This window comes from Pristiophorus japonicus, chromosome 13, assembly GCF_044704955.1.
Source record: "Pristiophorus japonicus isolate sPriJap1 chromosome 13, sPriJap1.hap1, whole genome shotgun sequence".
NCBI classification, from domain to species: domain Eukaryota; kingdom Metazoa; phylum Chordata; class Chondrichthyes; family Pristiophoridae; genus Pristiophorus; species Pristiophorus japonicus.
In genome coordinates this window covers 32,771,922-32,799,538 of record NC_091989.1, presented here as the reverse complement: position 1 = coordinate 32,799,538, position 27,617 = coordinate 32,771,922, and the positions used below count along the sequence as shown (strand labels likewise).

The following is a 27,617-nucleotide window of genomic DNA, read 5'->3' as shown; positions in this document are numbered from 1 at the left end:
TAGATCCAATTTGGTGAATGATTTTCCCTCAGCTAGCAAACAAGTCATCAGCTTTCGGTACCGGGTACTGATCTTGTTTCGGAACTCGGTTGATCGTGACCTTGTAGTCTCCACAAATCCTGACCGTGACGTCGCTCTCTAACACCAGAACAATGGGGTTGGCCCATTCATTAAGTTCGACCAGTGAGATGATCCCTTCGCATTGTAGCCTGTCCAATTTGAGCTCGACCTTTTCTCTCATCATGTGCGGGACCGCCCTGGTTTTGTGATGGATGGGCCTTGCGTCTGGGCCTAGGTGAGCCTGCACCTTGGTTCCCTTGAAGCTGCTAATTCCCGGTTCAAACAGTGAGGGAAATTTGCTCAGAACTTGAGCACACAAATCATCATCTGCTGATGACAAAGCTTTGATATCGTACCATTTCCATTTTATTTTCTCGAACTAACTCCTGCCGAATAACGATGGGCCGTTGCCCAGGATCATCCATAATGGTAGATCATGAATTGCTCCCTCGTACGACACTCTTACTGCTGCACTACCGGTCACTGGTATTAGCGCTTTGGTGTAGGTACGCAACTTTGCATTTATCGGACTCAGCTTGGGTCTCCCTGCCTTGGTCTCCCACAGCTTTTCAAAAGTCCTCTGGCTCATTATCGATTGACTTGTACCCATGTTTAATTCCATGGATACCAGCACGCCGTTTAATTTTACCTCCATCATTATCGGTTGGCTCTTTGTTAGGAACGCACATACGCTATACACTTCCTCCTCGGAGCTCTCAAATGTCTCGGGCTGCATCGCCAGATCCATACTGAATTGATCATCATCCACATGGTGTGTTGCAGCTCGCTTGCTCCGCTGTGGACACGTCCGCTGAAGATGCCCCGTCTTCGCACACCCCCTGCATACATACTGCCTGAAGCGGCACTGATGGGGTCGGTTATTGCCCCCGCAATGCCAACACGTTGAGCTCGGATTTGCGCCCGATGGCAGGCTTTGAGTGGCTCCCGTTCTCGCATACGCAGTCGAGTAGGCTCTCGATGGCGAACTGTGAGCGGGTCCCGTTCTCGCATACGCAGTCGAGTAGGCTCTCGATGGCGAACTGTGAGCGGCTCCCGTTCTCGCATACGCAGTCGAGTAGGTCCTCGATGGCAAACTTTGAGTGGCTCCCGGTCTTGCAGACGCAGTCGAGTAGGCCCTGCTATGTGCAGCTCTGCCAGCTGTCGATACAGTTTTGTACACAATACTTGCCGTGGAGTTCCTGTTCTGTCGCGATATCTGCTTCGTGCTTTTCTGCGTGGATATGCAAGCCTGGGCGATGGTGATGACCTTGCTGAGGTCCGACGTCTCCGCAGCCAGCAGCTTACTTAAGATCGCCTCGTGGTTGACCCCGATCATGAAAATGTCATGCAGCATGTCTTCCAACGCAGGCCCAAATTTGCAAGGCCCTGCAAGACGTCTCAGATCGGCAATAAATGCCGCTACATCCTGGCCTTCTGGACGAACGTGCATATAGAAGCAATATCTGGATATGAGGATTTCTTCCGTGGGTTTAAGGTGTTCCCAAACGCAGTTCTTTGTAATCCTTTTCTGTAGGAAGAGTGGGTCAGAGCAGATTCTTGATGAGTGCATAGATCGTGGGGCCACAGATGGTGAGAATAACTGCCCTGCGCTTCTCTACATCCTCCTCTTTGTTTAGGTCGTTTGCCACAAAATACTGGTCAAACGATCCATGAAATCTCCCCAATCCTCTCCCTCATTGAATCTCTCGAGAATTCCAACAATACTCGATCGTGTTGTGCTCGCCATACTTTTGCGTGGGTTCGTATTTGCCTCGTCGCCAATTGTGGTGTATGAAATGATACAATGAACTCCGTATTGTGAGTCAGTGACTAGGTGTGACCTGGTCAGTCTTTAATGGCTTCCAGAAGTGAAGATACAAAGGTGATGTTCAGGTTATATACCAGGCCCAGCACCTATGACCCTAGGACCTCTGACAGTAGTGTCCCCTGGTGGTGGGCAGACCTTATGTACATACATTACATCCATATCCCTGGAACGACTGATAAAGAAACTTGCATTTCTCTAATACCAATAACATGAAAAGTATCCAAATTCACAGAGTCACGAGGAAAAGATGGACACAGAGCCGAAGGATAGTTTAGGAGTAGCCAAAATCTTGGTCAAACAGGTGGGTTTAACATAAGAACATAAGAACATAAGAAATAGGAAGGAGGGTATTAAAAGAGATGGGGAGGGGGAAGGGGGCGAGGTAGAGGGCTTAGGGAGGGAATTTCAGAGCAGGGGGCCTTGGCAGCTGAAGTCATAGCTGCCAATGGGGGGGCAAAGAGAAAGGGAGATACAAATGAGGCTGGAGTCAGAGGAACAGAGGCCTAGAAATTCGAGATCGCTGAATACCTGCCAGTAGCATGGCGGGTTGCAGTTAACAGCCTCTGAAAGTTGTAGCGTGGCAGCACCGGTAAATTGGTGCTGCATGGTAATTAACATTAACCCAGCGTTAAACTCACTGTGCGAGGCTGTTTTCATGGTGGTAGTCCCAGCAAGAGGCACAATGTAGTGTGGCTGTAGCGTCATTGCAGCAAGAACAGCCTTCTCTTAAAGCAGGGCTGTCATTTTAGAAAGCAGTGCAATCCCTTAAAGGGGAACTGCCTTCTAAAAATAAAAAAAATTAAAATAATTTAAAATTAGGCAGTTTTAGCCCTTTGAGCTCAACTGATTTCTGGAAAAAAAATTAACATTAAAAAGAATTTGCAAATGGCAGTCTTTAACTCTTAAAGCTGAATTGACTTCTGCATCTAAATAAAATGGGAAAAGTCCTTCAGTACCAACACACATGGCTCAGGAAGCATGGCCGGCAGCAGTCTGGGCAGGCTGGCTGATGGGCAGCGGCAAAAGCAATGGGGAGTAGGAGTAGGAATGCCATCATTTTGAGAGAGGACAGCAGCTTGCCACCCACTGCCACTCCCCCGGGGGCGCACCTCAGCATTCCTAGCAATCTGTTGGAGGGCAGATTGCTGGCCTGGTGTGACACCCTGCAAGCCCCTTTAACACTCATAAACCTAGCAACGATGGCAGCAGCAACAAGCTAAGCCTGCAGGAGAGCAGTCTGTGCTTCTACTGTAGAACTAAGATTTTGGGTCACGTCCGCCTGTGCTGCAATGGAAGCCGTTACACTGCCTATCATATACAGTATCATGGTTGGGTCCATAAAGTCTCTCCTGGAGTTGTCCATCATTTCCATCCTGGAAATCGTGGGCTCCAAGCTCTGAGCAAAACCCCGTTTAATTTTGGAGCCAGACTCTTCCATGCTCCTTGACACTGACAAGAGGCTCTCTGGCAGGCTTGCCATTGCACCTAGCATTTCTGTGTGCCTGCCCATCACACTTCTTCTGAAGGCCACCCTATCGAGGTCATCATCTGAGTCGTATGCAGCAGAACCCGTGCGCAAACTCACCCTCCAGGGAGCTGGCACCCGAGCTACCCTTTCCCCCTGATCTGACTGCAGCCCATTCGTGTTAGGTGCCTCACCATGAGCAGATTCTACCTCTATATTACCCTCTAAATTCCATTGCCATTTTCTGAGCTGGTGTCTGCGAGTGTCAAATGCAGTGCCGGTGTCTCTTCTTCTTCTTCTTGTTTGTCTCCTCCTTCACTTTGGTCAACATGAGGGACAGGCTGAACTGCTGGCAGTTCTTGGGTATCTGAAAGCAGAAAGGCAGAAGGATCGGGTTGTGGTGAGAGAAGTGGGAGAAAGCAAGATATCCATGCATCCACCATCAGCAGCTTGTAAATGAGAACAGATTGTGGGATAACGGGGAAGTGGGATGTGAGAAGAAGGATTACGTATGACAATACCATCATCATCAGCAACGGCTTCAACTTCTTCGGTGGCCACAGACTCTATCACTGCCACTCCAATAATGTCAAGCACTGATTCCTCCTGGTCACTGAGGTTCTGTATTGCAGCTTGGCTGCCTCCCATCTGCTCCCTCCTTTGTGCCACCTTTGCTTGCAAAAGAAAGGGAAATACATCAGTGAGTGTAGAGCAATGTATTTGGGCGATGTGCCTGCCATAGTTGAATAAGCTGTCAGTGTGTGCAAGGTGTGAGATGTACATGTAAGTGTTGCAGCAGTGGTAAGGTTGTAAGGGTGAAGTGAAGCAATGATTGTGAGGTACGAGTAATGGTAGCCGTTTTAATATATTTATACATCTGTATAGATTTGGTTGGAGGTGAGAAAAAGTGCACAGTTCCAAACTTTTTCAACAGTTTTTGGAGATGTGCAGGGCAATGACAATTGATTCACCAAAGGGTTGAAGGGCAGTGTGTAGTACAGGTATAGGCAATAAGTTCATAATAGGAAATAAAATATTGCCATAATGCAAATCATGCCATCGCTGGAACTGGCAGCTTCATCCACTAGTTTCAAACTGGTCCAAAACAAGTTATAGACAGAGAATTGCAGCAAATTATTTTGAAGGTTTGAGAAAATTTAGAATCATGAAGCTATACAAACCAACATAATATTTTGTGGCTGCTGTTCCGATGCTGTGTATCAAACATATTCATGTTAGTCCGCCTCAATAATTTGCTGTGTGACCTTTAAGCCACAATGTTAAGCTGGCACATGGCTCAGTTTGCAACAGGTGGGTCGTGCCATACTTACCAATAGGAGACCCTCCCCATAATTTGATTAGGCTAGTGATACATGAAAAGCTTGTATTGAGATTTTGGCATGTAGCGTGGTTGGTTGAGGAGTGTAACATCCTGTGAGGCAGAAACTCTTAATGGCCTACAACGTGCCATTAAATTGTGGTGGTGGCAGAAAAGTCGACTACATGCTCACAATGGCACAGAGGAGATATGTCGACAAAGTTTTGATGCTGAAGAGTTAGAGGTTCTGATGCAGGAATGGTGTCAAAGGAGCATATATCTATTTCTGGGAAGAGAAAGTGACCAGACATAAAATGTCCATAGAAGATAGCATGAAATAAAGCAGCTTTAGTAAGTGTAACTTGCTTGACCCATTATGAATTAGAATTGGAAACAAAAAGCCTTTCTTTGACATTATGTCCAGCAAGGATGTCTGTGCACGGAGGAAATAATATTAGATGGTGGATGAAAAATAGATATTCAATGAGCCAAAAACATTCTGTGGAGGAATTCTTTGAATCCCGTTTTGTGCCTCTTCTACTCGGAGCCCCTGCCTCGCACCCAATGCTGACCAAGTTTTCAGTTCCCCAGATTTCTGTGAAATTAAATGAACAAATCCAGTGAGGATAGACACGCAGCAATAAAATACAATATGATGGACCCAAAATTAATTTGTAGTGAGCCGGAAACTGAAATGTAGTCCACTGCTGAACAAATTTTGGCCCCATCTCCCTCACACCCGATGAGCAAGCTTTCAACCATCTCCTCCACCCACCACCGCACCCCCCACCCCACCCCCGAGGAGGATCTCCCATCCCCGCACAAAAATTCAAACTTGTCTTGATTACCTGTGAACAATGCCATGAGTGAGCGACTAGTACATTTTATATAATATGCATTCTATTTATGTACATAATTTCACATATTATTTATTGTGAGTGTTTCTCATACTCATCTATTCCATTTCTAATTAATGACTCAAAATGCACAGAATGATGTATCTAACTGTATTATCTAACACATATTAACATAACTAAATTAAATTCACTAATTTATTTACCCAATTGTGATATTTGAGCAGCATCATTTTATTTCTTATGTATTTGGGTGAGGAGCACACTATTTATATATGCTCATTGTTTAAAGCAATGAGAAATGCCACTGATGATTCTCTAGTATACATACATTTTATATATCCAGATGAGTGATTGTACTTATAAGGTGCACATACAAATATACAGTAACATATATAGTCACATTATACATAGGCAAGTTTCTTTGCAAGTTGCTGCAGGTCAAATGAGTGAAAGTAAGGTCAAGTCATAGGCCTATAAATTTGACCGCACCCAAAAACGGGTGCAATGGGGACACAGGGAACAATCTCGAGGTACATAATGGGCCTCGTGCCTCATCGAACCAGTGAGCTGCATGCAACTCGCTAGAGACAAGGACTGGTAGATCAGGGCACTTGTCACATGCTGCGATTCTCAGGTAACTCATTAAAGGAGACCAGAAGAGGGGGCGACATTCGGGAGAGGAACATCAGTAACCGGGATTGGGAGGGAAGTTAGTGGTGGCTCAGATCTGGATAGAGCATGGCGATGGTGATCGTGGAGGGTGGTGTTCGGGGAGGATGGCAGCGGTGATCGGAGGTCACAATGAGGGAGGGGCAGGAATTGGTGGCCGGCAGCGGGTCATGTGGTTTCAGATACCTATATTTTTAAATCTTACCTTTTTGGCAGTGGCCCTTTAAGGACTGCCTGTTAGGCCTCATGTGAACAACATTTTCCTGAATGCAGTAGACGCCAGTGTTGACTGCCTCAGGGCAACCCAATATTGCAGAGAGGGCCTCAAACAGGGCCTCTCTATATGCAAAGGGCCCAATGCCTGTTTCAAGCATTCAGGCCTGGGCACTGGACACCTGCTTTCTTGCCTATAACAGTGTGGCAGGAAATGCACTTCTGGCTCTTCATAAACATTCACTTCCTGTCTACCCTATTGGAGGCTTAGGAGTCCGTTCAGTGGCTGACAAACTAATACTGTACTATCGACTTTCTAGGTCGTGATGTTCACTGCGTGGTTTTCAATTTGCTTTGGTTGTGTTAGTCATTGCGCATGTTTGGATGACTTAAACGATAATTTGTATCACTGAATGCTTGCAAATATGATGGCTACATATTTAAATACATTGTAAACGTATGCTATAAGTGTATTATTTACCTCAAAGTATTCTCGAGTGCTTCCACTTTCTTTTGCCACAGTATTCCACTCTCTTAAAATGGCCCTTAACAAAAGCTGATTGTTTACCTGCTGTAAGTGCTTAATTGCCACTGGAAAAAAAAAATTACTAAGTTATAAGAATGTGATGCTGAGTGGTATTTTTTGCAATATTTCAACCCACAATAAGATTGCCACATAGTAAAATGCTTCAAATGCTTTAAACATTGTGACCCAAAACATCGTGCAACTGCAGGGTTCATAATGTCACATATCTAAGACCACATTTATGGGGTTAGAAGTCTCTAATCTCAGAGGCACTGTTTTAGGAGCAGGCAAAGAACAACTGCTCTCCAAATGGTAATTTTGAAGGTGCACTGCATCCCAATCTGAGTGCATTTGTAGATCCCAAACTGTCAACCTGATAACTGCCTCACTTGGAGATGCCCACTGCATGGCACAGCATTTTTAGGGTCACTTTCCACAGTAACAGTTATCTTCCTTCGAGTCCCAAGCATATACTAAGGTGAGCCCCATCACCCAAGTGATAATGGCAGTGGATGTTCGCACATTCGGTCATGTGCATGTGCACTGTGGGAAATAGGAGGAAATGTAACATAAACCTAAGGGTGGGAGCTCAGCACCCAAGCACGGCTGTTCTGATTAATACAGTACAGCAGAATATTTGTAGACTGAACCAACAAAAATCTGCCTCGCAAAGTCAGAAGAAAACAGTAGCTAAAACTGTCATGAATCTGCATAACAATGGTGGAAGGCAAGCAGGCATGGGCTTGGAGCAACTTGACTTCCTGAATTCAGAAATTAATGTCCTCGAGTTAAAATATACCCCCCAAATTGTGTATGCAATAAACTTATCTAGTACTGAAGGTGTAAAAGGAAAAGAACTGGTGATGAACGTGATGTCCAAAATCTTTAACTCCTACGCTGGTAGCAAAAAAGGAATTCCTTCTCTAGCTATTGTAGAATAATTGTAATTAGGTTAACAGATTCTAGCACCATCAATGTTGAAATATTCCAGGCATTGATCAGAAAGCTAAATAATTAATATTAGATCTGTGAAAACTAAGCAGTGTCAACTTCCGAAATAATGAATGCTGTACCTCCTCACTTCTGTTGTCCCAAAGTTCCACATAAGACAGTGCTGAAACTGATCATTTAAAAAGGATGCAGTTATTTGCACTGCAAAAATGCTCTGATTGGCTCTCCATTATCACATGACTGATTGCTGATTGGTCCCCTTGAAGGATAAGCCACATCTGATACGTCCTTACTATACAGTATAAATGCACACGAGGCCCATGCTTGAGAGAAGGTCAGTCTGTGACCTGTCCTTTATTTCATAGCACTCAAGTGCAGGAAGTGGGTGGAGCTTCCCCTTTTATATCTGAAGGTCTAGGTTAGGAGTGTCTCCCACAAGTTCACCACCTAGTGGTCATTGTTCTCAGTGTACAACTTAGGTCAGTTTATACATGGGTTACAATGCTGGTTGAATACATGACATCACCTCCTCCCCCAAAGTCTTATTGGGATCACAGGTTGAATCTCTCTGGTGGTTTACGCTCCCTTGTAAAGCGCCTGAGTTGGGGCTCCGGTTGTTGGGCGCTGGCCTGAGTGTCTGCTGTTTGCGGTGCCTCAGGCCTGTCCGGACTGCCCACTGTGACTGGGCTCTCCTCCCTTGGTTCCTGTGTTCGGTCACCTGTGGTGGAGTGAACTCTACATCATGTTCTTCCTCTGCTTCTTCTATGGGGTTGCTGAACCTCCTTTTTGTTTGATCCACATGTTTGCAGCAGATTTGTCCATTGGTAAGTTGAACTACCAGAATCTTATTTCCTTCTTTGGCAACCACAGTGCCTGCGAGCCATTTGGGCCCTGCAGCGTAGTTGAGGACAGAAACAGGGTAATTTACATCAATAACTCGCGCCCTCGCATTCCTGTCATGGTAGTCATATTGTGACTGGCGCCTGCTCTCGACAATTTCTTTCATGGTGGGGTGTATAAGGGATAACCGGGTTTTGAGCGTCCTTTTCATTAGCAGCTCTGCGGGTGGAACCCCTGTGAGCGAGTGTGGTCGGGATCTGTAGGCCAACAGGAGGCGTGATAAGCGGCATTGTAGGGAACCTCCTTGGATTCTGAGCATCCCCTGTTTGATTATCTGCACTGCTCGTTCTGCCTGGCCGTTTGAGGCCGGCTTGAACGGTGCCGTTCTAACATGGTTAATTCCATTGCCTGCCATGAAGTCCTGGAATTCAGTGCTTGTGAAGCACGGGCCATTGTCGCTGACCAAGATGTCCGGTAGCCCGTGGGCGGTGAACATTGCCCGTAGGCTTTCTACCGTGGCAGAGGATGTGCTTGAATTTAAAATGTCACACTCGATCTATTTGGAGTAGGCGTCTACTACAACCAAAAACATTTTCCCCATGAAAGGACCTGCGTAGTCCACATGGATGCGTGACCAAGGCTTGGTGGGCCATGGCCAGGGGCTAAGGGGGGCTTCCCTGGGCGCATTGCCCAGCTGGGCACACGTGTTGCACCTGCGAACACAAAGTTCCAGATCTGCGTCTATCCCTGGCCACCAAACGTGTGACCTGGCAATTGCCTTCATCGTGACAATGCCCGGGTGCCCATTGTGGAGTTCTCTGATGAACACCTCTCTGCCCATCTGGGGCATGACTACGCGGTTTCCCCACAGTAGGCAATCGGCCTGAATCGAGAGTTCAACCTTGCGCCTGTGAAATGGTTTAAATTCCTCAGGGTATGCCCTGTACGTGGTTGCCCAGTCCCCATTCAGGACACATTTCTTGACTAGAGACAACAGTGGGTCTCTATTTGTCCAGACTTTAATCTGACGGGCTGTCACGGGTGAGCCTTCGCTTCCGAAAGCTTCAACAGCCATGACCATCTCAGCAGCATGCTTAGTAGCCCCCTCAGTGGTGGCTAGTGGGAGCCTGCTGAGTGCATCGGCGCAGTTTTCGGTGCCTGGTCTGTGCCGAATTGTGTAGTCATAGGCGGCTAACGTGAGTGCCCACCTCTGTATGCGGGCCGATGCGTTTGCATTTATGGCCTTGTTGTCGGCCAAAAGGGACGTTAGGGGTTTGTGATCTATCTCCAGCTCAAATTTCCTGCCAAACAGGTACTGGTGCATTTTCTTTACCGCATATACACATGCGAGCGCCTCCTTTTCTACCATCCCGTAGCCCCTTTCTGCCTGGGACAGACTTCTGGAGGCATAAGCTACCGGCTGTAACTGACCCTTAGCACTGACATGCTGCAACACACACCCGACACCATAGGACGACGCATCGCACGTTAACACAAGTTTCTTACATGGGTCATATAGCGTTAACAGATTGTTGGAACATAACAATTTGCGTGCTCTATTAAAAGCCCTTTCCTGGCTGTCCCCCCAGACCCATTCGCGACCTTTGCGTAGGAGCACGTGTAGCGGCTCTAGCAGCGTGCTCAATTTGGGAAGAAAGTTACCAAAATCGTTCAGGAGCCCCAGAAATGAACGCAGCTCCGTCGTGTTACGGGGTCTGGGTGCTCTCTGGATCGCTTCCGTCTTGGATGCAGTAATACTGATCCCGTCTGTTGCAACCCTCATCCCCAGGAATTCTACCTCTGGAGCTAGGAAGATGCACTTTTTCAGTCGCAGCCCTACCCGGTCCAGTCTGCGTAGCACCTCCTCCAGGTTGTGGAGGTGCTCTTCAGTATCGTAACCCGTAATGAGGATGTCGTCCTGAAAAACCACCGTCCCTGGAATCGACTTGAGGAGGCTTTCCATATTTCGTTGGAAGATCGCGGCGGCCGAGCGAATCCCGAACGGACATCTGTTGTACTCAAACAACCCCTTGTGTGTCGTGATGGTGGTCAGCTTCTTCGACTCACTCGCCAGCTCCTGGGTCATGTAAGCTGAGGTCAGGCCCAATTTTGAAAAAGGTTTGCCACCGGATAGCGTCGCAAAGAGGTCCTCCGCTCTCGGTAGCGGATACTGGTCTTGGAGTGACACCCGATTGATGGTGGCCTTGTAATCGCCACATATCCTGACCGACCCATCCGCCTTGAGCACCGGCACAATCGGGCTCGCCCAGTCACTGAATTCGACTGGCGAGATGATGCCTTCCCTCAGCAGGCGGTCCAATTCGCCTTCTATCTTTTCCCGCATCACGTACGGCACTGCTCTGGCCATGTGGTGTACTGGCCTGGCGTCCGGGTTTATGTGAATCACTACCTTGGCCCCCATGAAAGTGCCAATGCTGGGTAGAAATAATGAGTCAAATTTGTCCAGGATCTGTGAGCATGATACTCACTCCACAGAGGAAATTGCATTGACATCGCTCCATTTCCAGTTCATGTCAGCAAGCCAACTCCTTCCCAGTAATGCGGGACCGTCCCCTGGGACAATCCAGAGTGGCAGTCTGTTCTCCGAATCTTTGTGGGTCACAACTACCGTGGTGCTGCCAAGCACCGGAATGATCTGCTTTGTGTAAGTCCGTAGCTGTGCGTCAATCGCCGATAATTTTGGGCTCCTGGCCTTGGACGCCCACAACTTTTCGAACTGTTTGATACCCATCAGGGATTGGCTGGCCCCCGTGTCTAGCTCCATTAATACTGGGATGCCATTGAGGAGCACTTTCATCATTATCGGCTTGCAGCGATTTTCCCCAGCGTTCATTTCTGCAATTTCTGCAGGTATTTTGCTCACCTCTGCAAACTCCGGCTGAGTGTGTGCCTCCACGCCTCCAGCATGAGCTGCAGTTTGAAACAAAAGGTCCCTTGCCAGTCGATCGTCCCTGACTGCCACGTTATTGCTAGTGGTCATGCTCGCGTGGTTTAAATCCCATCCTCGTCGCCATTGATACGTCCTTACTATACAGTATAAATGCACACGAGGCCCATGCTTGAGAGAAGGTCAGTCTGTGACCTGTCCTTTATTTCATAGCACTCAAGTGCAGGAAGTGGGTGGAGCTTCCCCTTTTATATCTGAAGGTCTAGGTTAGGAGCGTCTCCCACAAGTTCACCACCTAGTGGTCATTGTTCTCAGTGTACAACTTAGGTCAGTTTATACATGGGTTACAATGCTGGTTAAATACATGACAACATCCAGAAGTTTCTCTGGCATGTGTAATTGGAATCGCCCAGCCCAAGTTCTGAGTGACGTTGCAAAGTGTAATTCGAGCTGTTCTAACATCAGAACCCAGAGAGGATAGAGCTCCCCAACCCAGCATCTCAAAAGCTTCCCCCAGCCGAAGTTCCTGACCCCAGCTCAAGTTCCTGACCCCCATCCCAGCCCAAGTTTATGCCTCCCCCAGCTGAAGTTCCTGACCCCAGCCCAAGTTCCTGACCCCAGCCCAAGTTCCTGACCTCATCCCAGCCCAAATTCATGCCTCCCCCAGCTGAAGTTCCTGACCCCAGCCCAAGTTCCTGACCCCAGCCCAAGTTCTTGTCTCCCCCAGCCCTAACTCATTATCAGCAAACGTTGTCTATAGGTCTTGAGGTGGTGCTGCATGGTTCACAGTTTCATAAAGTAATTACGGATAAGGATGGCCATTCAGCCCAACTTTATTCATTAAGAAGCCATTAAGAACCACTGTGTTCCCATTGCAACATTCAATTGTATCTTAAAATATTTGAAGGTTTTCACTTCCATTAGTATATCTGGAAGTGTATTCCATATGCTGATCAGTCCTTGTGTGAAGAAGAATTTGCTGACATCAGTCCTAAATTTGCCCTTCACTAGTTTGAACCTGTGTCCCTTTGGCCTACTCTCTCAGTTCAATTTAAATCTAATGTTATGGATTTGCACATTCCATATCTCAACTACCTTGTCTACTTCTATAAGATCACCTCTCAGATGCCCCCTTTCCAGGCTGAAATTCCCATGTTTCTCCAAACTTTCCCAATATATCAGACCTCTAACAATAATAATAGGTTTTGTGGCTCTTCTCTGCACTGCCTCCAGTGCTTGAATGTTTCTCGTATTTCCAGATTTGAATGTAGTACTTAAGGTGCGATCTGATGAGGGCACTGTATAGGTTTATTTCCAATGTTTTGGCTATACATTCTGTGGGCTCTGTTGATTGCTGCTCTATATTGGTTGGACATGTTTAGCGATAAGTCTACTAAGACTCCTAAGGAAGAGAAATTGGGCTACTTTGCACCTCCCGTTAGTGCCCCCGGCGCAAATGAGTTTGTGACCGGCGTGGTGAGAACAGCGGCTCCCGCTCAATTCGGTGGGGATTTTGCGGCGGCAGTAACACATAGCACCCCACTCTGCTGCGCGGTGATGCTGACGTCATCACCATGCGCAGCGCCCCGGAACAAAAATTGGCCCTTAGGAGTCTTAGTAGACTTATCGCTAAACATGTCCAACCAATATAGAGCAGCAATCAACAGAGCCCACAGAATGTATAGCCAAAACATTGGAAATAAACCTATACAGTGCTCTCATCAGATCACACCTTAAGTACTACATTCAAATCTGGAAATACGAGAAACATTCAAGCACTGGAGGCAGTGCAGAGAAGAGCCACAAAACCTATTATTATTGTTAGAGGTTAGAAAATTTAGCACCTGGCACTGACAATGACAGCTTCAGCAATCGGGTTTCAGTCAGATTGCAGCTGGAGGAGCGCTATTTAAAGGCGCCAGCGTCCGGTGAAGTTTTAGTCAGCCAATAATGTTTCCTTCATAGTTTCAAATGAGCAGATAACGTTTCAACCTATTTGAGCGATTTGCAGTTGAAGGAGTGTTCTGGCTCTTAAAGATTCGTGACTTTCATTGAGGGCAGATTTGAAACTCCAACATTTATATTGTTTCATGGAGGCTATGCTGGCACTGGACCTCGTGCTCCAGCATCACTGTCGGAGGCAACTGAGGCACAGAGAAAGACTGCAAAATGCGGCCAAAGTTAGTAGGACCAACAAGGCCCTCAACAGGAGGCCTTACCCTCCCAGGGTATTCCGGCAGCAGTTCTCCTACATCAGTTTCACTGAGGAACAGTGTGTTCGAAGGCTGCCCTTCAGCAAGGACATGGTCACCGAGCTCTGCCACCTCCTGCAACTAGATCTCGAGCCTCAGACCAGGGTGATGGCAGTCAAGGTCACGAACGTGTTCAATTTTTATGCCAGTGGATTCTTCCAGTGTGCAACAGGAGACATCTCCAACATCACCCATGCCATCCAGTGCTGCATCAGCAAGGTCACAGATGCTCTCTACAAAAGGAGAAGGAACTACATTTTCTTCCCCATGACCAGAGAGAAGCAGCATGAGCGTGCATGTGGCTTTGCCAGGATAGTGGGCTTCCCCATGCTTTGCAGGCACCGCAAAACAATCCTGAGGTATTCCGTAACTGCAAAGGTTACCACTCACTTAATGTGCAGTTGGTGTGCAACCACACACACCGAATCCTCACCGTCAATGCCCACTATCCTGGCAGCAACCACGATGCATTCATCCTGCGCTAGGCTGGTGTGCCAGCTCTCTTCCAGCCACAACATCAAGTTCGTGGCTGGCTGCTCGGAGACAAGGGCTATCCACTCTCCACCTGGCTCATAACTCACCTCCACAACCCCAACACTCCTGCCCAGCACTCATATAATGAGATCCATGCTGTCACCAGGAACATCATTGAGCAGACCATCAGAGTGCTCAATCAACGGTTCTGCTGCCTTGACCGTTTGGGAGGTGTCCTCCAGTACTCGGCTAAGCAGGTGTCCCTTTTCATTTTCGTTCGCTGCACAACTTGGCCATCATGAAAGCGCAGCCATCTCCACCAGGCATAGCTCCATCATCTCAGGAGGAGGAGGAGAACGAGGAGGAACAGGAGCAGCATCAGCAGCGACGGAGGAGGCAGGCACTCAATCGGCCTTCTGCAAGGGTGGGCTGCGAGTGCCTCATCAGACTTCACTTCCAATTGCCATTTGGTCGGCACGTCCCATCATTACATCAATTTCTCATTCCATACCACAGCCCAAAAACTGAAATGAGAGACAGCACCAAATATGCAACTTTCCAATTAATTGTTTTATCGTAAAACATTTACACGCACATATATACAATTAAATTTACTATTCACCCTTGTGCAAAACCTTATATCCCCTCTTAACAATGCCTTTACCTATTCTACTGTTCCTATGTAGTGTCACCCCCAGTGGCTGCAGCACGGCTGGTGGGAGGCTGCTGAGTGTCAGGGCCAGAGATGCAGATGGCCTTGCAGGATGCCCTCGACCAGCTCTGGGCCTGGAAAGCCCGGCTGTAGACTGTACCACCTCAGGCTGGGCGGCGGCAGTCTGTGTTGGCTGAATGACAGGCAGCGACAAGTGCAATGGCGGAGTGACAGTGGTGGCATCAGGAATGCTGTCATCCTAAGAAAGGACAGTAGGTTCCTGCTCCACTGACGCACTGCCACTTCCCTGGGGCAGCTGCTCAACATCCATACAAGTCTGCTGGAGCACAGATTGGTAGCCTGCTGCGACACCGTGAAATCCCCGGTCGACTGTGGTGCAACTAGCGACGATGGCAGCAGTCAGAGCTCGCCTGGCTTCAAGCTGAGACTGCACGAGAGCAGCCTGAGCTTCGTTGCCAGCAACCATTCTCTGCATTACAGCACTAAGACATTGCATTGCTTCCGCCTGTGCTGCAATGGAAGCTGCCACATCGCCCATGATACGCATCATGAGGTCTGGGTCCTCAGTCTTTCTGGAAGTCCATAATCATCTGCAGACTGAAAATGATGGGCTCCATGTGTGCGCAGAGCTCTGCAATGTTGGAGGCGGACTCCTCCACGCTCCTTACCATTGCTGAGAGGCTCTCGGGCTCCCTTGGCATTGCACCTATCATCTCGGAGTGCATGACCATCACTCTTGTTGTGAACGTCTTCCCATCGAGGGCCTCATCTGAGTCCTGTGCAGCAGAACTCACACGCAAACTCTTCCTCCGAGGAGCTGAACCCCGAGCTACCCTTTCTCCTTGGCCTTTTGCAGCTCGCTCATCCCTGCTGCCTCACCCAGTGCAGACATCTCTACTAAGCTAGCCTATAAAGAACACGTAGTGTCTTTCTGAGGTGGTGCCTGCAGGTGAGAGATGCAGTGACGCGATGCTTGGGTCCTCATCCTCTTCTCCTTCGTCACTCTCATTGGGAGCTCAGTGACAGGCTGGTCATCTGCTGGCCGATTATATGAAAGCATAAAGGCACAAGACTTGCGTTAAGGTATAGGCAGGGGGGCAGGAATTGAGCAGGGAATGCAGACAGTATCAGGAGCTGAAAAGTGATAAAGCCTTGTGGTGTGAGGGGGGATGGTGGTGGGGTGGGGGGCCGGTGGGGGAAGTGGGATGAGAAAAGGAGAAGGGATGAAGATATCGTTGTTGCCCCCAGCGGAGCTGACATCACAAACTGCCACGGCGCCCACCACCTGCTGCCCAATGAGCTGCAGCACTCGCTCTCGAGGTCTGAGAGCTGCTGGAGCTGAAGTTCAGCCCTGCCTATCCTCTGCTGCTCCCTCCCATTGTGTGCCATCTTGGCCTGCAAAAGAAAGGAATGTGTGTGAGTCAGAATCCGGCTATGTGTCTGGGAGATATGCCTGCCATCATTGAATAGCTGTTAAGGTAGAGAAGGCTTGAGATGAGGTTGCGGGTTTGAGTAGTTGCAGATGTTTGGTGGGTGAGTAGTGGGGGAGTGTTGGTTTGTACAGTGTGCACAGACAAAGGTTCAGATGCTGGTATGTAGGACCTGTTGAAGCATGTGTTCACCTTGACCACCCGACTGAGGTCATTGAACTTCTTACGGCACTGTGTGAGGTTGCATTCCACGGCACTACTGGCCAAGAACTCCTGTGCCACTTCCCTCCGCACTGCCCTGAAGAGCTGGGGCAATGGCCTCCCTCCACTTGCCAGGAGCAGCGTTTCCCTTCTTTGTTCCACTGCCCCCACCAATGCCTCAAAAGCGGCGTCATTAAACCGACAAGCTCTCTCCCTTCAAGCTGCATTAGGAGCAGCCATAGCCACGAGGCAATGTGTTGTACTCAAACTGTAGTGTCGTTGATCCTTTATACCAAACTCCAGAGTGAGGCACAAGCATGGTATGCAGCCTTTTATACTGGGCCCTGCCACCAGGGCAGGAAACCCCCGGTCTCCACCAGTTGCACCCTCTAGTGGTGCCAGCATGTATATACACAGTGTAAACCTTATTGATAGTACATCAGGTAAATAAGTCTCCATCTTATGCAACCACACAGTGATTACACAGAGAGTACATCCATAGTCTGCATATACAACAAGTTGGTCTCAGGTCGACTTCAGTTGCAAGAATGGTGAATATGAGCAGCTACAGCTTGAGAGAACCTCCCCTTTAAGAGCTGGAATGAGCCAGTGTGAAGGATTGAAGGATGTTTGCTGAATGCAAGTCACCTGAAATAATTCGATAGTGGTCTGGTGGTAGCGCACCTGTAATGCCCCACGGATGTCATTAGTGCTTGAATAACCCCCCCCCCCCCGCCCCCGCCCCTTCCTTCCTGGTTCGCTAAAGCCAATTTAAAAGTTCAGAATCCTTTGCGCCTGGCGCTAAATTTTCTAATGAGTACTTGCTGATTTCTACTCTTTACTAAGTTTCTCATTCCTAGGGTTCACCCTGAACAGTTTTGTTTGATGAATAGGGGGTAATTTTCAACTTTAACACATGAGCAGTAACCTGACGGAGCAGAACATCTGTTGCTGTAGAATCCATCCAATTTTAATTCCCTTGAACTCCTAGCTTGTAATGTGGAACTTTGTCATATGCTTTTTGGTATGCTTTTTGGTGCTCGTGTGTGGCTTTCCACAGTTCACTTACGATGGCACTTCTTCAAAAGAAGTTTGTCAGACAGATCTTCCCTTCTGAATCCATGTTGGCTATTGTTTACTCGGATATTATTGTACAAATCCTCAAGTTTACTCCTGATAATCAATTTCATTATTTTACATCAAATCGAAGCAAGATTAATGGGCTTGTAGTGCCTGCATTTGTTTTGTCATCGAATTGGCTTGATTCCCAGGGTCCAGTGACTACCTCACAATAGTTGTGAGTGCCTTACAAATCTCCTCCGTAGATTCAGAACTCTGAGTTACATCTATCCCATGTGATTTATTTGTTTTGATTCCTTTTAGCCGGTCTATGGCTTCCATTTCATTTATATTGAAATCACTGATGTTACTTTAGCTATTTCTGGAGAGGGCAAATTGTTCATTTCTTCTTTTGTGAATATTTGGAGGAAGTAATTGTTCAGAAGATTATCTATCTATGTTCATCCTCAGTTTCAATTATTTGTGACCTTTAGGGTTTTTGCCTCTTGTCTGACTACCCTCTCATTGAAGTAGCACTGGATATTTTTTTACTGTTATGTTTCGCCCCTGTTGCTGTGTTTTTTCTGGGTCGCAAAACATTCGAAGGTGCTTCACAGAGCCAGACAAAATGGACTAAGAACCAAATAAGGAGATATTAGTAGAGGTAGCTAAAAATTTGTTCAAAGTGGTGGATTTTAAGAAGGATCTAAAAGGAGGAAAGGGAGGTGAAGAGATTTAAACACGAGGATGAGAATTTTAAATCGGAGCACCCGCTGGGAGTTAATCTTCCCAATCTCCTTCCCATCCCACTCATCCACCTACCATTGACCCCGTGGACTCCAGCAGTAGATCATCTTGGCATTCTTTTTTTATTATCTGCCTGTAAGCACTAAGGGGCTGAAATTGCCCCCCTACTTAAGGTCCGCGAGGGAAATTGCCCCGCGGGAACGGAGCCGCCGCCACTCGGTGCCCCAACAGCTTTTCCTGGCGGGAAGCTGCCAGTGGCTGGGCGGCGCTTCCGCCCTTAAAGGGGAGAGCGCACCGCCGCGGCCACCATTTTATTTTAATTGTTGTCCAACTCTGAAGTCGGCCACGAGTTCAGCTAGGCCGCCAACAGGCAGCCCGACACCCCCTCTTGGATGCAGGACCACTGGCCCGGTTGAAGCTCTCCCTGGTGGCCCAGTGGGCGCCACTAAATTGGCTGCAGAGCTTGCAGTGGCTCTCCCCTTTAACTGAAGGGGAGGGACGTTATGGCGTGCTCAACACGGTGCTGACGACACCACCCGCCTTCCACTCCGCAGCCGCCCAAAACACCGACCCAACACATTGAAAAAGAAAAAGAGAGCAATTTCGCTCTTAAATGGGAGGCAGAAAATAATCACTTAATTCGAATTATCTGTCCCATTTGTGGCAGAGGACAATTTTGCTCCCCAAATGTTTTTTTTAGTTTCAGCTTTAATTTAATTTCCCTTTTTAATGGAAGCCCAGGCTTTGATAGATTCCCTTTTAGCCTTTCTGTAATATATTTGATTACCCTTTTAACCTCTTATTTAAATATTCCACACTGGTAATTTACAGTTCTATTTGACAATTTCTCTTTCCATTTTATTTGGGCAACATGCTTTCTTAAATTGCTACGATTTACTTTTCCCCCTTTCCTCAACTTGTTTTTCCTACTTTTACAATGACTCTTGTAATACTGTGATCACTGTTTCCCAAATCTTTCCTACTGTTAGGTTGCTTACTTGCTCTGCTTCAGTACTTAGAACTATGCTGAGAATGCTGCCTCTCATGGTGGTTGCACATCCTCTCAATGTAGCCAAGCCTCACAAAAATTGAGTAAAAGCAGATGCTGGCTGTTACTGCAATGTCTGCACTCAAAGGATCATAGCCATAACTACCGAAAATGCTTGCAGCACCCCAGATCTTCCTGCCACCATAGTTGCTCCTTTCACTCAGAAAGTATTTTGTCACAGAGCATGCTTATCTAACACAACTTACACAGTCATCAAGGGGAATCACCAATGTAGGAAACAGATAAACTTAATTTTGTGTATGTGTGTAAATAGGTAATGAAACTTAATTTTGTCCTGCTGGAAGTGCACGTTTGGATGCCAAATGAGGACATGGTCAACTTAGTTGTGATATGGTTGCCATATTACAAAAAGAATATAGGCACTGGAGAGGGTGCAAAAAAGATTTACAAGATGATACCAGAAATGCAAGGTTATACCTATCAAGAAAGGATGAACAGGCTGGGTCTCTTTCTCTTGAAAAGAGAAGGCTGAGGGGTGACCTAATAGAGGTCTTTAAAATTATGAAAGGTTTTGATAGAGTAGATACAGGGAGAATGTTTCCACTTGTGGGGAAGAATAAAACTAGAGGTCATCAATATAAACGTCTTTACCTATAGAGTGGTGAGAATGTGGAACTCGCTACCACAGGGAGTGGTTGAAGCGAATAGTATAGATACATTTAAGGGGAGGCTAGATAAGCATATGAGGGAGGAGGGAATAGAGGGTCATGCTAATAGAGTTAGATGAGGAAAGATGGAAGAAGCATAAACACCAGCATGGACTGGTTGGGCAGAATGGCCTGTTTCTGAGCTGTATATCCTATGTAAGCTCTCGCTGTTAAATGGCCTGCTATCTAGGCTCACACATGGTCATGTGAGGGTGATCAAATGGCCATCAAAGCATTGGAGGGTGTCTGCACCCATGTAGCCATACCTCAATGTAGCCAAGCCTCACAAGGAGTCAAAGTCCTCTGGACAGAAGGGCAAGAACAAAATTAGTAATATAAAAAATACTTTAGGTTTTTCCTGCCCTTATACTGCCACTCCTGGGAGTCAATGCCTTACTTGCATCAAATATACTTTTCATTTAAGGGTTTCCTTTAAGTAAACATTAAGATAGCAGAACATAAAAACTACACAACCTTTAAACAAAAAATACAGCACATATGTGCAGACAGAAGTATTAGTTCCAGTTCTTTATCATATAAAATGCATTTCAACTCACAGGCTTGTTGTTGCTTTCGGATCCACATCCATTGCAACCATGCATTAAATGCCATTTTTAATCTTGCCTGTACATACTTATTCGAAGCCTTTAGTAGATTCTGTAACATTTTCATCTGCTGCATTCTTCCGTTTCTGAGATACGCCTGCCACAAACTGAAGTAAAATAAAAATTAAATATAAAAAAATAACTGCTTGCAAACAGTAATACTGAATCTAGCATGATGTAACCTCTGTTGTTTAGCTTTAAAGCAGTAGTTCTCTGTTTTCAGTCAAGCCCCACCAAAAATTCCCAGTGGTTTTGGTGTTCTATTACTTTTGCACACTGAAAAAGTTAATTATAGCACAATAATTGTGTAAATCAAAAAGGATCTAACACAAACACATTCCTTCTTTTCCTTCAGTACACAGATGCTTACTGCATGATTTCAGCATATCTTCAGATCAGAAGTGGCCTTGAGTAAAAATACCAAAGAGCTTTCCCAATGATTTATAACATTTTTGGATCAATAACTAAGCCGTACAGACAAGAATGGTCCAGGTTTGATTTTTATCTGTTATTCGTTTTGGGAAGAAGATAATAATTGGTCCCCAGTATCTCCTGGGTTAGAGAGATAAAGTCAGCCAGTATTCCTGGTCCCGATTGTTATCCATGACCCCTATTCTCTCCACCCTCCCTCTCCTGTCTGCCTCTTCCCTCCTCATACTCCCCATCCCCACTCCCTTCCTCTCTGCTCCCCAAATTCTTGCCCCTCTGCTCCCACTGGATTTGTGCTCCTAAAACTCTGGAATTTCTAGCTCAGCTTGTCACCTGATTTTTCAGCAGTGGACAGTGGCACAAAAAGAGGGGAAAGGGAGAAGACAATAAACACATTAAAATAGATTTTTGCTTTAAACTCTGGACTGCAAGGACTGGTTTCAAACCATCTCCTGAGAAAGGGAATCATAATATTATTCGTTGTTCCAGAGGATATACAAAGACAATGTAACATGAGCAAAGCAGCGCAAATCTGGAGCTATTACATGTCCTATCAAGAGGACAAAATGAGAAATAAAAAGTAATAAAATTATGACATCACAAGGGTGGAGGACAGTGATTGGTTTTTCCAGATTAATTGAATCACTGGACAGGGAATGAATCTTAAAGACAGCTAATAACTGATATAATTTGCTTCCATTGCTGATTTTCTAATTTTAACTTAATTTATAATTATGGTATATATTGGGGCAGAAATTCTGACGTCCCGGGCCCGTACAAAGTTTCTACAGACCCAGGAAGGCATCGGAAAAGCCGGTTTTCAGCGTGCATTCATTCATTCATTGATAGGCAGTCCCTCGAAATCGAGGAAGACTTGCTTCCTCTCCTGAAGTGAGTTCTTTGGTGGCTGAACAGTCCAATACGAGAGCCACAGACTCTGTCACAGGTGGGACAGACAGTCGTTGAGGGAAGGGGTGGATGGGACTGGTTTGCTGCACGCTCTTTCCGCTGCCTGCGCTTGACCTCTGCACACTCCCGGCGTTGAGACTCGAAGTGCTCAACGCCCTCCCGGATGCACTTCCTCCACTTAGGGCGGTCTTTGGCCAGGGGCTCCCAGGTGTCAGTGGTGATGTCAGGGTGGCTTTGAGGATGTCCTTGTAGCATTTCTGCTGCCTACCTTTGGCTCGTTTGCCGTGAAGGAGCTCCACATAGAGCACTTGCTTTGGGAGTCTCGTGTCTGGCATGCGAACTATGTGGCCTGCCCAGCAAAGCTGATCGAGTGTGGTCAGTGCTTCAATGCTGCGGATGTTAGCCTGGACGAGGACACTGATGTTGGTGCACCAGTCCTCCCAGGGAATTTGCAGGATCTTGCGGAGACATCGTTGGTGATATATCTCCAGCGACTTGAGGTGTCTTCTGTACATCGTCCATGCCTCTGATCCATACAGGAGGGTGGGTATTACAACAGCCCTGTCGACCATGAGCTTGGTGGTAGATTTGAGGGCCTGGTCTTCGAACACTCTTTTCCTCAGGCAGTCAAAGGCTGCACTGGCGCACTGGAGGCGGTGTTGAATCTCCGCATCAATGTCTGCTTTTGTTGACAAGAGGCTCCCGAGGTATGGGAAATAGTCCACGTTGTCGAGAGCTGCGCCGTGGTTCTTGAGGACTGGGGGCGACAGTGCTGTGCGGCGAGGACAGGCTGGTGGAGGACCTTTGTCTTACGGATGTTTAGTGTAAGGCCCATGCTTTCATATGCCTCAGTAAATACATTGACTATATCCTGGAGTTCAGCCTCAGAATGTGTGCAGTCGCAGGCATTGTACTGCGTACTGTAGCTCAACGACAGAGGTTCGGGTGATCTTAGACCTGGCCTGGAGGCGCCATAGGTTAAACAGTTTCCCACTGGTTCTGTAGTTTAGTTCCACTCCAGCGGGGAGCTTGTTGACTGTGAGGTGAAGCATGGCAGCGAGGAAGATTGAGAAGAGAGTTGGAGCGATGACGCAGCCCTGTTTGACCCCGGTCCACACGTGGATTGGGTCTGTAATGGATCTGTTGGTAAGGATCACGGCCTGCATGTCGTGATGGAGCAGGCAAAGGATGTTGACAAACTTTTGGGGGCATCCGAAACGGAGGAAGACGCTCCATACACCCTCGCGGTTGACAGTGTCAAAGGCCTTTGCAAGGTCGAAGAAGGCCATATATAAGGGCTGGTGCTGCTCCCTGCATTCTTCCTGCAGCTGTCGCGCTGCAAAGATCATGTCCGTTGTGCCCCGTAGGGGACGAAATCCGCACTGTGACTCTGGGAGGAGCTCCTCGGCCACAGGGAGAAGATGGTTGAGGAGAACTCTAGCGACAACCTTCCCAGTGGCTGATAGCAGGGAGATTCCCCTGTAGTTGCCACAGTTGGATTTGTCCCTTTTTTTAAAGATGGTCATGATCACTGCATCTCTGAGACCTCCCGGCATGCCCTCCTCCCTCCAGATGAGAGATGAGATCATGTATCCGCGCCAACAGCGCCTTCCGCCATATTTTAGCGCCTCAGCAGGGATTCCATCTGCTCCCGTAGCCTTGTTGTTCTTGAGCTGTTTTATGGCTTTTCCTACCTTGTGCAACGTTGGGGTTTCACTGAGGTGGTGGCAGGTAGCATGCTGCGGGATGGAGTCGAGAACACTCGAGTCAAAGGCAGAGTCTCAATTAAAGAGATCTTCAAAGTGCTCCTTCCAGCGGGCCCTGACAGCCTCGGTGTCCTTGATGAGTGTTTCCTCATTCTTGGCCAGCAGTGGAGTGGGGCCTTGGGAGTTTGGACTGTAGGTGGCCTTGTCTGTGATGAAGAATCCTTGCATATCATGGCTGTCGGCCAGTTGTTGTATCTCTTGTGCTTTCTCCATCCACCATCTGTTCTTTAGGTCCCGAGTTTTTTGTTGGACCTCAGCCTTGAGCCGTCTGTAATGTTGCTTTGCTGCTCCCAAGTTGGGTTGTTGCTTGCGATCTATTAGTTCTTGGATCTCCTGATCATTTTCATCAAACCAGTCCTGGTATTTTCTGGTTGCATGGCCAAGTGTCTCTTCACAGGCACTGGTTATGGAGGCCTGGAGGGCAGACCAAGCGCTGTGAGCATTCAACATCTCAGGGTCATCAAGGCACGCCAGGTTAGCTGTGAGGCGCTGGCTGTATAGGGCTCTCTTAGCTGGGTCTTTAAGTGCATTGACTTTTTTGCGGCACTGCTTCTACTGTCCCCTCTTCTTTGATGATGGATCGGATTAGGCGGTGGTCCGTCCAGCAGTCGTCAGCTCCTGTCATGGCGCGGGTGATGCGCACATCCTTGCGATCCTTGGCTCGAACGATGGCATAGTCGAACAGGTGTCAGTGTTTGGAATGAGGGTGTTGCCACGATGCCTTGTATTTGTCCCTCTGGCGGAACAGGGTGTTGATGATGAGAAGTTCATGTTCTAGACATTTTGTCAGGAGTAGGGTACCGCTGGAGTTGGCTTTCCCTACCCCCTCTCTGCCAATCACGCCTCCCCAGAGGGCTGTGTCTTTGCCGACCCTAGCGTTGAAGTCACCTAGGAGGATCAATTCATCGCCCACGGGGATGCGGGACAGGGATGGTTCGAGGTTGGAATAAAAACCCTCTTTGGTCTCATCCGTTGCATTGAGTGTTGGGGCGTACGCACTGATGACTGTGGCGCATTGGTTCCAAGATAGGGTGCGTCGGAGAGTCATGAGGCGTTAACCCTAGAGGGGGAGTCTTTAAGGAGGTTGACCAGCTCATTTTTGATGGCGAAGCCGACTCCGTGAAGGCAGCGTTCTTCCTTTGGTTTTCCTTTCCAGAAAAAGGTGTAACCTCCACTGTTATGTCTTTGGATGCTCTGATAATGATTCCACGAGGCAATATATTGCACTTGAACTGTAGTGACCTTAGTCCATTTAATATGACTCCAGAGTGAGGATCATACATGGTGGCCTGCCTTTTATACTCGGCCTGGCACACCTGTCTCCCACTGCAGTGCCCTCTGGTGGCACCCCTTAGTGACTATACAGCTGGTGTACAAGTTTCCCATAGTAGTGCCCTCTGGTGGCACATCTTATGTAACATTACAAGCAGTAAACATGTCTGGATACATGACATCCACCTTGTTCCTTGAGCTGGCCTTCCCCTGCCCGCTGGATCTCGCTTAGGGCAGCAATGTCGATATCCAAGTGTCTAAGTTCCCGGGCAACTTTGACGGTGCGGCTTTCCGGCCTATTGCTGTTGGAGTTGTCTATGAGGGTCCTGACGTTCCAGGTCCAGAACTTCATGTTAGAGGTGTGGAAGATGCCTGTGTGTGAGTTCATTTAATGTGGAGTGGCCGCTGCACACCGGCAACCACACGGGCTTAGCTGAGTAAGATCTTGGTTCAGTGGCAAGGGGGTCCAAGATGACTGGAGACCAGGCACTGCTGTATGAGCCTAATTGCCTACGGCGAGATGTTGGCCGCAAGCTCGGTGCTGAGTAGCGCCCTTGATGGTAGGTGGCCCAAGGCTTGGTTGGGGGCAGGCATTCGGAAGGTCAGTTGTCCGCTGGAGTTCTGAGGAATTTCCATCCCATAATTTAATTTTGTTTAATTATAAATAATCATATTTGTATTATTTACAATGTAATTTGAATTTTTTTGAAAGTTTTTTCACCTGTGTCTTTCTGCGTGTGCATTTTGGCTGCCGCTTTGGACCCGAGCCATTAACCTCTTTTTACACTTCCTCGCATGCGCTGAAAACTGGCTTTTCCGACCTGTCAAGCTGGAGCTTGACAGATCCTACACATATCAGGAACAAGGACATTTGCTTGGGCAAGATTGCGGGATTTACGCATATCTTGCCCAGCAAATGTCCTCAAAAATCTTGCACCTGATAAAAGCAGGCGCATAGCCTACTTTTACAGGCGCAAGTGTTTTAAAACACACAAAAACATGTTAAAATAAAATTATAAAAACACATTTTATTGTTAAAAACCCTTCCCACTATGGTAAGTTTATTTTTAACCATAATTTTAAAAAGTGTTTTAAAAATCGGAAAAATATTTCTTTTTAATAAAACATTAGTATCTTTAATTTCAATTAATTTTAAATATGTGTGGTCTGTTTTTTATTTTTTATTACAGTGTGTTTGTTTTTTCCCCATTAAAAGCAATGAGAACTCGTAGATATGGAGTTCTCAGTGCTATTAATGGAAAAGTTGTGAAATACTGTACCTGATTGACTGAGCAGTCACACGTGACTGCATCTTCTGCATGGGAACCCTGCGGACGGGCGCGCCCTTTGCAGCGCGGGAAACGAAGGCCTCCCCACCGGAATCCAGGGCGCCTCCTAGACCACCAGGTACTTTCGTAAAAATTCTCTGGTCGGGAGGCAATTGCCCGCGGGAAGCCTCCGACCGGAATTTCCACCCCATAATTTAATTTTGCTGAATCATAAATAATCGTTATTATACTGATTTTACTATTGTATACTCCTTATTGTATTAGTTACAATGTAATTTGTTTTTTTTCCCCGTTTTTTCCCCTATGTCTATCTGCGTGTGCATTTTGGCAGCCGCTTCAGACCTGAGCCTTTAATCTCTTTTTCACTTCCTTCTCACACTTTTTCTCTCTTTCCCTCGATGGTCAATATCTAATGTGTTGTAAAATTGTTGTGAAGCGCCTTAGGACGTTTTCCTACGTTAAAAGCGCTATATAAATAAAAGTTATTATTATTAAAGTACCTTCTATAAGTTTTCATGTGTTATTTATGGTAACAGAATACTGTTGCAGTATTACAATATATTAATTATTGCTTCGACTGAATCTATGCAATTACCATCCATTTTATGACTTTATTGGGACAGTGTGACAACAGAATTCCCAAAGAAATAAGTGAAACAGGATCTGCTGAGGGACAGGGGAGGGAAGAGATAGAGAGGACAGGGGGGCAGATGTGAAAGGAAAGGGGGCTGGAGATGGGGGAGTGGAGAAGGGGACAAGGGGAGGGGGGAATGGTGGTAATCAAGGGTCAGAAAATCAATCAGACGGTCTGTTGCAGGAAAAATCATCTCAGTTGGTGGGAGGGCCTGGCGAGAGACTACTAGCGGTGCGGGGGCAGTTTAAACTCGATGGCAATGAATGTTGTCTCAGGATTCTTATTGCAATTTTGCCCAGTGGGACGCTACACTGAATGGACGTGTGTAGGGTGCAATGGGATCTTCAGAGAAAAAGTGTCAAAAGAAACAGGGGTGTTCCCTGAAAGAGGGCATTGCGAGGTGAGCAGAGAATGGTCAAGTCAGCTGGTTATTCTTCGTGATGCTGGCTTACGTTTGTGATGACTCTGTCAGCCAGAGGTAGGAGCCTGGCAAAAACGTTCTTAACGGGTGGGGCGGGCAGGGGGT

At 47.1% G+C, this 27,617-nt stretch overlaps 1 protein-coding gene across 4 annotated transcripts in view; it reads right to left on the bottom strand.

The window, feature by feature from the left end:
* Positions 1 to 27,617, bottom strand: part of fbxl13 (F-box and leucine-rich repeat protein 13) — a 491,421-nt gene that overhangs the window by 332,205 nt on the left and 131,599 nt on the right. For all 4 annotated transcript variants that reach the window (XM_070897338.1, XM_070897339.1, XM_070897341.1 and 1 more), the window contains exons 6-7: positions 20,745 to 20,899; positions 6,892 to 7,001 (exon numbers count right to left, since the gene is read on the bottom strand). In XM_070897338.1, coding sequence (XP_070753439.1) covers positions 6,892 to 7,001; positions 20,745 to 20,899 — 265 coding nt within the window. The remainder of the gene's footprint in view (positions 1 to 6,891; positions 7,002 to 20,744; positions 20,900 to 27,617) is intronic.